Consider the following 12,328-nt stretch of genomic DNA (forward strand, 5'->3'; position numbering starts at 1 on the left):
CACTGCTAATATCCTTCCTCATACGTTTTTCAAGCATGATATCAGCGGTATGATTCGAATTTATTCATATTCATTTCGTTGTTGAGATCGGGTTGGATTTCTTATCTTTCCAGACAAGTGATCTAGCACTCAAGCTGCAAATGTTAGGCAATCAACAAACGGTTTATTGATGTATGTCCAAAGGAGTGGCTTAAAGGAAAAGCAGTAGGTAATGATATGATGGGTAAGACTATGAGTGTAATCGAATAATCCCGAATAGAAAACGGCACAGTGCATGGGTGTCATTGTTTAGCTGGCAAGTCTTTCTGAATCAAAGGTTCTTCATGTACTAGGGTCGGCAGGAGCAGGCTCGGGAGCGGGAGTGGGCTCTGCAGCGGGTTCGGGCGCTGGTAGGGGGGAAGGCTCGGGAGCAGGCTGATCAACACCGCCGAGGACGTCGGGAGAGCTGCATTCGCACCAGCACCATCAGCAACTGCATTAGAATTTAATTTTAAAAACTAGTAGATCTTACCGACACCACCAATGACGCCGTCAACAGTGCCGACGAGACCGCCAGCATGTCACCAGCAGTACCAATGACACCATCGACAAGGTCATCAGTTCCACCTCAGAGTTGGATCTCGAAACTCGGAGGATCGTGAAGGGGCCTATATCAGAGTGGTCATCAGGTGGGTGCACGACGAGATCATCCAGGATGTCCTTCAGATTCCTCCTATAGATTCTCATCTTGAATCGATCTCATTCATCGATTGTTCTATTCCCTACTTCCGCTTCTTCCTTCAAAAACTCCGACGACCTCATCAGTTCCCTCGACTACATACTATCGAAAAAGATGGGCGATATTGGACTCCGCGTCCTTGGACACTGGATTCCATATATCAAATTGAGGAAGATTTTTCACAATCATGTTTGGCCATGTTACGGAATCGCATGAATGTGTCAAATCGACGGTTTACTTTGCGGGTGAACGGGACCTGGGATGGTTGAATAAGGTTGAGAAAGGAATGTTGGGAATTAACCAGAGTATTTATCCGGTGGAGATTCTCAGAGCTGGTCGTAAGATTGTCCTCAATACGTAGATCATACAAAGGTTGATGAACGCTGTCAACCATGAACGATTGCACTAAGAATGGTCACGCCCGCAGAACGGTTTTATGACGCGATCTTCACATTGGCTTCGAGTAGTACATGCCTGTCGCTAAGCTAGCGGCCAAGGTCTTGTCGCGACTACTGAACGTTTTGAATTTGAAACCGATCGACCACCTCCGATCAACCGTAGAAGGCTAGCTTACAGATTGTCACCGCTCAAATCCAGTATTACCATGGGTTTATAGATTTAGATATTTATTTCAGTTATCGACCAGACCACGTGTTTGAACCCAGTTGGATGGGGTACTTTAATCTTGATAGTGTAGCGGTTTCCAGTTGATTACAACTTCTACCGCTACCACACTTACTGAAAACTCATCCTGTGATCAGCTCTTCCTTCATGTATCCATCATTGGTCGACTCGAAGCCACCGCCCAGTGTTTCGCAACACTGTCAGATAATCCACTCTATTCGTCCATCAGGCTCTGATGATTCCTACGATCCCGAGAAGATTTTTCTCTCCTGCGATCTAGAATCTGTTCCAATGCATTGGCACAAATTACTATCATCCACGCCAGACCTCAGGTCAGAGTTCGATCTATGTATCGCTCGCCACGGCCCAATCCTACTTGCCATCAGTTTCATTCCTGAGTTCATGCACTCTCGACAAGTCCCTCTCTCTCTGGGCATTGACTATCGATCATATGACGACAAAACCTTAATCCACCCATCTGTTGATCCATTTCTCTCAGGAATTCTTGGGAGAGTCTCGTGACTTTGCCTGAGATATCCGGCACTAGCATGGTTTTCTCATCTTGCTCTTCTCGAGCGAACAACTCATCTCATTCTGAATAACGTTTACGTGCCCGACCAGTCGATTTCACTTGATGATGCCGTCTCCCTTTCCGAACTCACTGTCGCAGATTCGCGCAAGGTTCGATTGACTTCTACTTTCATCACGACGCTCAATTTGGTTATAATGCCAATCGAGACATCCTATGATATATTCACCAACTGCCCGAATCTCAAAAAGCTTTATATGTCGTGTCACTCATACGAAGGCTACAACTCCGATATTCCAGTCGATTCTTTCACATTACCACGTCTAGAATTCCTCCATTGGAATTTGCATGTTAATGCACGTGATAAATGGTATCAAGCTATAATGAATCATATGCACCTTCCCTCCCTTCGAACCCTCGAGTGGGATGACAGCGATAGGACGCCGCACCATGCCTGTCAAAGAGCTATAACTCGTTTCTTTGACAGGTTACCTGTTACTCTGACATCGCTCACGTTTTACGAGATCAACCACGACATCCTTTTCTTCCCTCGTGCTGATTCTCATCTTGAATCGATCACATTCATCAATTGTTATGCAACCTCCTTCCGCTCTTATCTTGACAATCTCCGATCACCTCATCAGTTTCCTCGACTGCATACCATCAAGAAAATCTGGGAAATAAGAAAAGGATTGACAGCAATTAATTGGTGGGGAGGCCCAATTAAGCGAGATCCTGCGCCCCTACATTTGATTGAAGAAGAATCTTCACGAACATGTTTGACCATGTTCCGGAGTCGCATGAATGCACCGAAGCGAAGGTTAACCATGCAGTTGAGTGAGGTAGATCTGGGATGGTTAGAAAAGGTTGAGCGAGGACTGCTGGAATTTAAACAGAGTGGTCATCAGGTGAAGCTTCTCAGAGACAAGTACAGAATTGTCGTCCAGACGTAGATCAATCAAAGAATATGATGTAGGTTCATTCAATGCTCACTATGAACTGAAAGAAAATGAATATATCCCTTGAGCGTTTTCGTTGAATGCTGTGAATCAGTTGCAAAGCACGCGTCATTCTCAATAGAATTCAGGTATATTCGTGTATATTTGGGCTACTGTATATTGTTCTCTTTCACGAGAAATGCATGAGTGGGATCTCAGGCAAATATAAGGCGAAATTCAGGCGTATTGACAAGCAATGTGCAAGCTATATTTGCAAGCTATATTATTCGGGGCATGTTCAGGGATTGTTCATGGCCCCATAGGATATTCGGCGTTGCTCGTTGGATGTTCAGGTAGCATTCATGGGATAGTCGGGTGTTATTCATCAGAAATTTAGCCTGAGGTATCATTCAGGGTATGTTCACTGTTATTCAGGCATTGTTCATCAGATACTCAGTCCTCTATTCAGGCGTTGTTCAACAACAATCAGGCAAATCCGGCCAATTCAAATGCTAGTTACAATATTCATAAAAATATTATCCACCACCGGCACCAGAGGCACGAGTACTAGCTAGCCTTCTTTGAAGTCGGGGCCTGCTACTCTTAATGAGTTGGCGAATCAATAAAACTTGTTGATAAACCCACCTTGGCGATAATAGATTTGATATCGCCATTGCGCCACATTCAAACAGCTAGGATGCCAAAGAGATGATGTAAGGACATAGACGAAGATCATGAAGATCTTCTTCGACATCGCGAGGGAGCATTATAGGATACAGAACTGGGAATTTTCGGTGTGAGTTCTCGGACGGTCCGAGAGTGACAGTGTCTGTTTGGGATCACTCGAAACTTAGCCATCAATATACCCTTTGACAATTTTATCTACTCTACCTACGCATATTTCGAGTCGCGTGTCGTTCTACTCTCAATCCTTACCTTTTTTAAGTTCCACCCTCCCTTACCTAGATGATTCAAAGAGAACCAACGCATACTGCGAGGTAGTAAGTGCAAGGATTGCTCCCGGGGTAACCCGATCGCATTCCTTCCTTTCACCGCCCAGTGTCGAGGGCTCTTAGAGCTCTCGATCTTACATTCCCCAATCTTTCACGCGGTTGTGTACCTTCTCTCTCTTACTCTGAACGTTATCCGGCCACAACGAGATATCTACGGTTTCCATTTCTAAATCAATTGTGTTATTCTATTTTACGCCTGAAAAACGGTCCTCGAATGGGACTCTGCAAATTAGCAGGGCAAATTAGCAGAGCGAATTAGCCCGTGTGAATTTCAACGGCCTACTCTGCGTACTAACTTCCAAATGTTCTATCGATACATGGCGCGATTCTCCCTGACCCTTAGATATCCGGAACAATTGAGCATTCTCAATCATTTGATGGCATCGAGTACATGCTTGTTGCCCATATTATTAACTAATTGCTTATGTTCGGTAAAGCAAGTGTATATAGTTCTCCCAGCATCTACGACTGCAGTGGATAAGTTACAGCACACACCTGAATTTGAAAAAAAGGGCATTTACCTACGCATTTATTCGGCTTTTGATACTGTTCTATGACGACGTAGGGTAAAGCTCCTCTTTTAAGGTGAGGCCTAGGATAACACGGTTCAAAAAGACAAGATATATACGCGACATGCGGTCGAACATACCAAGTTCATCCCTCAAAGGTTTTAGCTCTTGCAGATAGGACTCGTACTGCTGCTTGCTTTCCACTTTCTCCTTGACACCCTCGAAGATTCGGATCGCGGTAGCGTAGTCGTTGACACGTCTAGCAGCTCGTACGGCAGCCTCTACGACACCCGGAGAAGGAACCAGATCATGCGAAAAGCAGTTGTTCAAACCACGCTGAACCTCAAAAAGGTCTTCAGCGTTTTTGAAAAAGTGGATGTATCGTTCCGAGAAGGATTCGAAGGACTCCTCGGCGTGTCCAGATGCACAACGAATGAGATGGGGGACTGTGCGGGCGTTGTGGGCAGCGAGAGTTGGGCGGGCTGCGGCACGGAGGACGGTGGAGACGAGCTGGGCACGCATGGCTGGCAACTGTTGAGGAGGAGGGGATGTCGACGAAAATGCGACGAGGGTTTCTTCGGGTCACGCTCGGACTTGTCCGGAAACGTGTGACCATGTGACTCTCCCTGGTTCCTTGTGCTAATTAGTTCCACAGAGCCGAACATATCAGCAGTGGGCACCGGTCGCGAACAGCTCGCTTAGCGTTAGGAGACGACGGAGTTCTCGGGCAAGCGGAGAACACTGGTCGTTGCCCCCCGTCGCTTACTTAGAACGCCTCCGGCATTCACCAGTACCCATCCCGACGTCAATGACGGCTACGGCGACCGTTTCATCCCACGTCCGATGCAGTGTGCACACGTTAGTCCCATCACAGCCCCCATGACGTCTACGAAAAAGGCGGTGCGTCGGGATTGATGTTACCTCCCGCCCTTGCCCATTTGTGGTAATAAAACACAGACTCGTGCCCTGATCTCGTTGTCAGATCTTGTGAGAAGATGGTTAGTGACGCTTTATGTGTTGTATTCATCTCGCAGCAAGGACGATTGGCGCTTGTCAAGAAAACGCCGACTGTCCGTTGTTTGACTTGGCAGTGAGTGACACGCAATGTATTTAAATCAGCTGGCATGGCATTTAAACTCTTTTCTCCTCCGCCGTAGTCTCAGGAACAACGACATAGTCATCGGGGAATTAACAACATGTGGCTCATTGGCTTCGCACGGCGAATACGATCTATCAGTGTTATTTGGGATGAGCCAGCTCCTCATAACTCCCGTTTGTTCTGGCCAACTGTTGCGCCTAAATATCCTCATAGAGCTGTTCCTCCTCTCCCTTCTAATCTTGCTCAAGTAATCTGGCCCTTCTATTCGTGAGCATTACTGCTTCCTTCTTTCGGCTCCGGACTATATCCAAAGGTAGAATAACGATGATCCGTCCAGGTCTTCCTTCTTAGGCTTGACTAGTCCCTCAAGTTAGGTCCACGTGACCACGCCTAGCTCACCATCCGTTGGTGGATCACGGCCACTTGTGTCGAGTTTCATAGTGCAGACAAGATTAGCGATGTCAGGAATAGAGCAGTAGTGTGTCGGAATGACGCTAATGCGCACAGGTCCGCCCCCTTAGCTTGGATAGCTGTGCATTTTTGCATTGGTCTAAAAATAGCCTCTAGGCATCGCCACCCGAAGCCTTCAACCTAAGCGGCAGAGTAAATCTATAAGAGTCACCGTGATTCCGTTGTGAGTCCTGCAGCGATCCGTTCATCGTTCTCATATTTCCTCCGAGCCTTCTACCTTTCACGTTGAGCCGAATAACCGGAACAATATTCGACAATGCAAAACGAACTCCCTTATGAATACTCCCTTGAATCCCTCAGTTCCCCCGCACTCTACCGCCCCAGCTTTATTTCTTCATCTATCGACGCAGCAGGAGGGATGTATTCAGCAGCACGTCTCAGTACTTGCCCTGGTTCCAACATGACTTGTGGGAAACGCCGCTCTCCCGATAACTCGATCCCTCTCGATGCGCCAACTCAAACACGCAATTATCGTATTCCCTCTTCGACTTCTAGAAAAGACATTCCTTCATCCTTCTCTACGAAGAGGAATCCCCATCCCGGGTATTCTGAAGGAGAGGAAGATGAATTGGAGGAAGAACGTCCTGGAATTCCTTCGAATGACCAGGAGGAAATCGAGAAGCGGAGGAGGAAGAATACTATTGCGGCTAGGAAGAGTAGGATGAAGAAGCTCGAGCAAAGAGTTGCTCTGGAGCAGGCGGTTGAGAGACTCACCACTGAACGAGAGGTTTGGAAGACTCGTGCTCTTACACTTCGGTCTCTCCTCACCAGCCATGGAATTCCTTGCCCCGATTTCAACGACTAAAGAAGTAACATTCGTACAACGTTGATTTCCATTTTACACATTCCAACCGTCATCTCGATCTCTTGGACATATCACCCCCAGGCTGGCTCCGATTTCATATAGTCATTGTCGTCATCCTCGTCCTCGTATAAAACCAACCGATTTCAAAACAACAAATCACAATGTGTTTTTTCTATGTGTATATGCATACACTCGTAATTGGTTACTGGATACCGAGTGAGTTCGGTTCTTGGTGGTTTACTCTACTCCGTAAAACAATACTGATTTTGGTCTTCTTGGTTATTCTAGCATTCTCTTGGCCTTCACGTATTAGGGAGAACAATGGTTCATTTTTGTGTCCCCTGGTACCGCTGTTGCTGTTGTCTTGCAGCCACCCCTTGCATCGCCCATTTCCGACACACAAACCCTTTTTTTTTTTTCATTGCTTCTTTTTGCTGTTTTTTCCGTGTCGGTCATTGTGGGTACCTTGTTGTGTTTCCCTCCCCCCCTATGTGTCAATGCTATTTAGCCGAATACCCTGGGGTTTGATGGAATTTTTCTTGGGAAATGTATGGGTAAAGGAGGACTTGGAGAGAGGTGGCTTAAAGAGGCAAGGTTGCTTTTGGGAGCGGCGTTGTCTGGTAGGGTTCGATTACTCTTATCTTTTTCTTTTCTTTCTTTCTTTCTTTTTCTTATTCCCCTTTCTTTCTTCTTGTTTTTCTTTTGGGAGTTGAGACAAAACTTATGGACTCGTGTTTTTTCTTTTTTCCGTGGTTTCATTCAAGAATCTTTGAGTTGTATCTTGATCTATACCTTGTTTTTTTGTGTATGTCTATCACTCGGTTACGAGAAAAAATATAACAAAAATCTTGTTGGTTCGAATATTTTGGTTTCTTTGTCAGAATGTGATCTGATATCACTGCGGTACTTGGTTATAGTTCTGAAATGATGGGCTGTCTGTCAGAGAGTTCTATATAATGACAGGCGCAGGCAGTTGTTGATTGGAACGCAGCACTCTCGTCATGGAGTCATTTAGGTTAATAGATGTAGAACATTCGATGTAATGATGGATGATGATGACTTGCTTTGTATCAATGTCGAGTCCTTTTTGCGTACTTGAATTTTGTTTTGGTACAAGGCCATTTTGGATGTGCGTTTTTTTGATTGATAGATATATTGGTCTGGGGTGCGCGGTTCGATTTTTTCGTTTGCTAATGAAAAGTGAATTCAGGTGTTTGAGATTTGAGAGAGACGCGCTTTTTCGACCTTTATGGGCTTTATTAATTAGCTCCGTATCTGGGAAAACTTAAAGTAGCAAGGAGAAGGAGAGAGTCATTATGATGGATCGTGATCTCATGAGTTGCATTAAGTTTTCTCATGTTTTCCGATATGGCCATTCAGTGATCCACGAAATGCGAAAAAAGCTGTCAAGTTCCGGTATCAAAGTATTGATGATTTCATTTGATGTCGCTTTGGAACGCATCTCGGGAAAAGAAAATTAAAACCCAAGAGTCTGATTCAAATTTTTGTTTTATCACGAGAGGAGCTGTTCTTAATCTCATCTCATTGCTATTTCAAAAGCTATTTTTTAATTATTGCTTCTAAAGCTAGAGGCACCGTATATTGAGATGTGCTAATGAGTGTTCCGTTACAACTTTAATCTTGACCCGGGTGCTGATGATATCTGCCGGTTTAGGACACGGTATAGTTCAGTGCTGTTGGTTTGAGCATAGGTTAGTTGGGATCGGCGGCTATCGTGATAACAGTTTGCGTTGCTAATTCAAGTGAAGATGTAATTTATAATTAGATCTGACAAAGCGACGATTTTGAAAACAAGTGATGACCCTGAAGGGATGTACAGGTTTGCTGGACTTAGACATCCTCCGTCGTAATCTCATACATTGGTTGATGCCCGTGGGCATCAGATTGTGGGGGAATTATATCCGGTTTGGGGTATATTGATGTACTATGATGTTAATGATTCACGGTGAGGCAGTGAGGCAACTGAGGCTCGAGCTCAATGACCACATCACCAAAGCACCGCCTCGTTAATTTTTTCATTCAAGTGTAACGCCGAAGTTCATAATCAGATAAGGCGGATAATTACTCACGTTGATGATCTGACCCACATGGATCACCTTGTTGTACACATGCTCCGAGCTAACAAAGCTACATCATTAACAGGATCCGTAGGAGAATTGGTTTAGAATTTTCGACTTTTGTCTGCTTAGGAACCCTCTAAACCTGTCTACCTATGTCCCGAGTTCATTCCAAGGCCCTCCAACGGTATCAAGGTTATAAGGGCCGTTATCATCATGGGAAAATGCGTATTTGGGTATATTTGTGCCGAGTGCGCTGACCGAGTCTTGTGACAGGAAGGAGCGATTTAAAATACGCGTGAACTATGCTCGCAAGATGCACGGCCGCAACTCGTCTACGATCGTCTCCTAATCCTTATCTGATCTCTTCCAGAACCATGTCCTCGTCTGCTTATCTCCTCCCATTCGACCTCAGCGCCGAGCAGAAACCCGTCCAGGGCACTAAGGACGTCGTCGCCCAAGCTCTCTGGAGCTCTACTCCCTCAGGAGACAAGCCTCCCAAGGTCGGAACTACAAGGACATTTTTTAACCATCCTAATGGCATGACTACGACCATCTCGTCTCTTGGAGACAAATTTAAAGACAAGAAGGGGAATGAACGTAGGGAACTTGTTCGCAAGGCCGTTGGTTCTGGTATCAAAGACCTGAAGGCATATGACGGTGTTAAAGAGGTTGCTGTGGATGCTTCTGCTGATCCTCATGCAGCAGGTACGCGTGTCCATTTTCAAGCATTTTATTCGATAAATGAGCTCATATATGCGCGTGTAGCTGTCGCCGCACATCTTGCTTTGTACAAATTCTCATTGAAGACGACACCCCCTGACCGCTTCAACCCCAATAACAAAGAGGCTATTCCAGAGCAACTGTCTATCAAACCGCTCGAGCAATCTAAGGAGTGGGAAACTGGACGCGTCTATGCCGAAGCGCAGAACTGGGCTCGCACTGTAGGTGTTGATCCATTGTCATCCTTTCTTGCAGTTGTTTATCATCCATCTCAGCTTATGGAACTTCCGGCAAATATGGTAACCCCCACCGTAAGTCAGTATGACTATTGTAGGAGCTCCTTTCACGAACAGTCGCGTAGAACTTTGCGGAGCGCGTCAAAAAACAATTTGAGGGAATTCCAAACGTGGAGATCTTCGTCCGCGACGAAGGTTCGTACCTTATGTCTCCTCGTGAAGCTTCTACATGCTTATATGCTGCGTATATAAAGCTTGGGCGGAAAAGAAGAATATGGTGCGTTGATTTTCTTGGACGTTAATGCGCATACATTGACTGTTTAATGACAGAACACTTTCCTTTCCGTAACACATGGAACTTCAGAGCCTGCCAAACTTGTTGAAATGTGAGTACATGCCTGGGCCTTTGCGCGTTGCATTTATTCATCCTTGTCCAGTCACTACAAGGGTGCTGCAAATAAATCTGATAGGCCACTGGCCCTTGTTGGCAAGGGCATTACCTTCGACTCCGGAGGCATCAGTTTGAAGCCTGGTGCAGTCAGTCATTAATCCATTGTTTATGTCTTATTTCACGAATTGACCTCGGCTTAGAACATGAAATTGATGCGAGCTGATATGGGTATGTCCCAGATTGTCACTCGTTCCATTCATGCGCTGACATGTTGTGGGTTGCAGGTGGTGCTGCAACTGTGGTCTCCGCTGCCTGGGCGCTTGCCACACTTCAGGTTCCGTAAGTGCTGGTACATTCTTCTCGTGACTCCCATTCACCAGTGCCTCTTAATTAGCGTCAATATGATTACTGTTACTCCCCTTACAGAAAATATGCCCGGACCCAGTGCTACTAAACCTGGAGACATGTACGAGCATTTTGACGAAGTCTTATGTCCGTGAATAACGTCCTTCCAGTATCTATGCCATGAATGGCAAATCCGTAGAAGTAGACAATACTGATGCTGAAGGTCGTCTCATACTTGCCGGTACGCTTGCGATGTCTGGGTAAGGAATCACCACTGACATGCTTTCAATATTAGATGCTGTCTACTATACTGCAACAGAACATAATCCTCATACTCTGATCGACGTTGCTACCTTGACAGGGTAAGCGTGTTCGTTGACTGAGAATTTACAATCATTCATTCGTTCTAGTGCCATGGTAGTTGGCCTTGGCGAGCACTTTTCAGGTGTCTTCTCCGTGAGTGCTTGTCCTTATTGTTGCGAAGCATGTTCTTGATCATGCGTGTCCCGGTAGACTTCAACCGAACTTTGGGAGAAGCTTCAAGCAGCAGGCGAAGTTGAATATGATCGTTTCTGGCGTATGCCACTCGACGACGATTATTTACCTCAAATCCATAGCTCTAACGCTGATCTTCAAAATGTGCGTAATGCATGAAAAGTTGACTGAAATATGTTTTCTCAAGATCGTATCTAGACTGGTGGTGCTCCTGGGGGTAGTATAACTGCTGCCCTTTTCATAAAGGCTTTTGCAGAGGGTTGTGAGCCGAAGGATGACAAGCCTGCTACTCTGAATTGGGCGCATATTGATATCGCTGGTACGATGGATGCTACCAGACCTGGACCATACCAAGAGAAGGGGTTGACTGGCCGTCCTGTTCGGTAAGCCAACTGAACCGAATTAATATCGGGAAAAATACTTATAAATTGTGTGTTTTAGTGGTCTCGTTGCGTATGTTCGTGGACTTGCCAATAACTAGGAGGGGATGGTCGGGGATCTTGGTTTAAGAAAACAATATCTATGTATCTTATTTTTGGCTCATTTGACAAACAATGCGCCCTAGGAGGAAAAAATACAAACTGCATCGCACCAAGCCCCAATATATAATAAGTATACAGGAGATTCGGTTTAGAACTAGTCATATCGAATTCAGATGGGTATAGCATTAAATATGAGCGCAGACAAAAATGACACGACACGACAGAAAACACTTAAGGGATTTCAGTGAAAACCTAGCTGTTGAGCTAACTCTTGGAACGACGAATCAGTGGTACCAGTAGCAGTACTGAAATTGACGGCGGAAAAGGGGGACCTAGGTTGATGAGGAGCATAATCGAGATGGAAAGAAGTCTCGAAGGAAGTCGGGTATATACCGAAATCGCTATAGGTGTGATAGCTGGGCATACTCTGTCGACGTTGTTGGGGTCGTTGTTGACGAGAGGAGGTTGAAAGAGGATGTCCGATGATAGAATTGATTGACTCGGAGCCTTCAGGAGCGAAATCAAAGTAATGAGTGATTGAGGGTGAGGCTGGTATACCACGCGTTGTAAAATCGCGGATGTCTTGAAGGATAATTGGGTGTGGTTGAGGTTGAGGTGTGAGGTGTGTTTGTGAGGTGTGGTGGGTATAGGAGGGAGGTATATGTGAATGTGAAGGGGGAAGTGCATAATCGTATGCAGTAGGAGTTGAAAAGGGTTGAGATGAGGTAGATAGAGTGGCAGTACTACCAAAAGGCGCACTGGGAGAAAGATCAGATAAAACTGTGGCGCTACTTTGTGTTGGAGATGGATCTCTTTTGATTGTGGAACTTGTGTGCGTATAGGATGATCCTGGTGATGGCATGATGGAGTAT

At 45.5% G+C, this 12,328-nt stretch overlaps 6 protein-coding genes across 6 annotated transcripts; 4 read left to right on the plus strand and 2 right to left on the minus strand.

Annotated features, from left to right (window-relative positions):
• Nucleotides 1–905: 905 nt before the first annotated feature.
• On the plus strand, nt 906–1,079 carry AGABI2DRAFT_132581 (hypothetical protein; the record flags this gene model as incomplete). The annotated part of the gene is made up of 1 exon (XM_006453755.1): nt 906–1,079. The coding sequence occupies one exon, from the start codon at nt 906–908 to the stop codon at nt 1,077–1,079; it is 174 nt and encodes a 57-aa protein (XP_006453818.1).
• Nucleotides 1,080–2,571: 1,492 nt separating this feature from the next.
• Nucleotides 2,572–2,897, plus strand: AGABI2DRAFT_189178 (hypothetical protein). Its single transcript, XM_006453756.1, has one exon. The coding sequence runs from the start codon at nt 2,657–2,659 to the stop codon at nt 2,822–2,824; it is 168 nt and encodes a 55-aa protein (XP_006453819.1). The 5' UTR covers nt 2,572–2,656; the 3' UTR covers nt 2,825–2,897.
• A 1,269-nt stretch (nt 2,898–4,166) lies between these two features.
• Nucleotides 4,167–5,276, minus strand: COX5A (COX5A subunit VA of cytochrome c oxidase). The gene is given in 4 exon segments (XM_006453757.1): nt 4,167–4,290; nt 4,344–4,414; nt 4,472–4,960; nt 4,974–5,276. 2 exon segments carry the CDS (start codon nt 4,851–4,853, stop codon nt 4,374–4,376), a joined length of 423 nt encoding a protein of 140 aa, XP_006453820.1. The 5' UTR covers nt 4,854–4,960; nt 4,974–5,276; the 3' UTR covers nt 4,167–4,290; nt 4,344–4,373.
• A 620-nt stretch (nt 5,277–5,896) lies between these two features.
• Nucleotides 5,897–6,740, plus strand: AGABI2DRAFT_132586 (hypothetical protein). The gene has a single exon (XM_006453758.1). It carries the CDS (start codon nt 6,302–6,304, stop codon nt 6,704–6,706), a length of 405 nt encoding a protein of 134 aa, XP_006453821.1. The 5' UTR covers nt 5,897–6,301; the 3' UTR covers nt 6,707–6,740.
• A 2,344-nt stretch (nt 6,741–9,084) lies between these two features.
• On the plus strand, nt 9,085–11,577 carry AGABI2DRAFT_132587 (hypothetical protein). Its single transcript, XM_006453759.1, has 16 exons — nt 9,085–9,492; nt 9,553–9,728; nt 9,783–9,818; nt 9,869–9,938; nt 9,998–10,020; nt 10,074–10,129; nt 10,181–10,280; nt 10,335–10,362; nt 10,419–10,473; nt 10,529–10,600; nt 10,650–10,720; nt 10,775–10,841; nt 10,890–10,935; nt 10,993–11,118; nt 11,173–11,357; nt 11,416–11,577. Exons 1-16 carry the CDS (start codon nt 9,162–9,164, stop codon nt 11,453–11,455), a joined length of 1,482 nt encoding a protein of 493 aa, XP_006453822.1. The 5' UTR covers nt 9,085–9,161; the 3' UTR covers nt 11,456–11,577.
• Nucleotides 11,578–11,697: 120 nt separating this feature from the next.
• AGABI2DRAFT_113593 (hypothetical protein) lies at nt 11,698–12,318 on the minus strand (the record flags this gene model as incomplete). The annotated part of the gene is made up of 1 exon (XM_006453760.1): nt 11,698–12,318. One exon carries the CDS (start codon nt 12,316–12,318, stop codon nt 11,698–11,700), a length of 621 nt encoding a protein of 206 aa, XP_006453823.1.
• Between the last annotated feature and the right edge of the window lie 10 nt (nt 12,319–12,328).

The sequence above is a fragment of the Agaricus bisporus genome (assembly GCF_000300575.1).
Source record: "Agaricus bisporus var. bisporus H97 unplaced genomic scaffold AGABI2scaffold_1, whole genome shotgun sequence".
Taxonomy (NCBI): domain Eukaryota; kingdom Fungi; phylum Basidiomycota; class Agaricomycetes; order Agaricales; family Agaricaceae; genus Agaricus; species Agaricus bisporus.

What these genes read in the sequence shown, in the direction of transcription:
- AGABI2DRAFT_132587 (XM_006453759.1), top strand. Translation starts at nt 9,162, where the DNA reads ATGTCCTCGTCTGCTTATCTCCTCCCATTCGACCTCAGCGCCGAGCAG. An exon ending in ATTGATGCGAGCTGATATGG is followed by an intron (nt 10,363 to 10,418) that starts GTATGTCCCAGA and finishes TGTGGGTTGCAG; the next exon opens with GTGGTGCTGCAACTGTGGTC. An exon ending in ACTTTTCAGGTGTCTTCTCC is followed by an intron (nt 10,936 to 10,992) that starts GTGAGTGCTTGT and finishes GTGTCCCGGTAG; the next exon opens with ACTTCAACCGAACTTTGGGA.
- COX5A (XM_006453757.1), bottom strand. Translation starts at nt 4,853, where the DNA reads ATGCGTGCCCAGCTCGTCTCCACCGTCCTCCGTGCCGCAGCCCGCCCA. An exon ending in ACCTTTGAGGGATGAACTTG is followed by an intron (nt 4,415 to 4,471) that starts GTATGTTCGACC and finishes GTGTTATCCTAG; the next exon opens with GCCTCACCTTAAAAGAGGAG.
- AGABI2DRAFT_132586 (XM_006453758.1), top strand. Translation starts at nt 6,302, where the DNA reads ATGACTTGTGGGAAACGCCGCTCTCCCGATAACTCGATCCCTCTCGAT.
- AGABI2DRAFT_189178 (XM_006453756.1), top strand. Translation starts at nt 2,657, where the DNA reads ATGTTCCGGAGTCGCATGAATGCACCGAAGCGAAGGTTAACCATGCAG.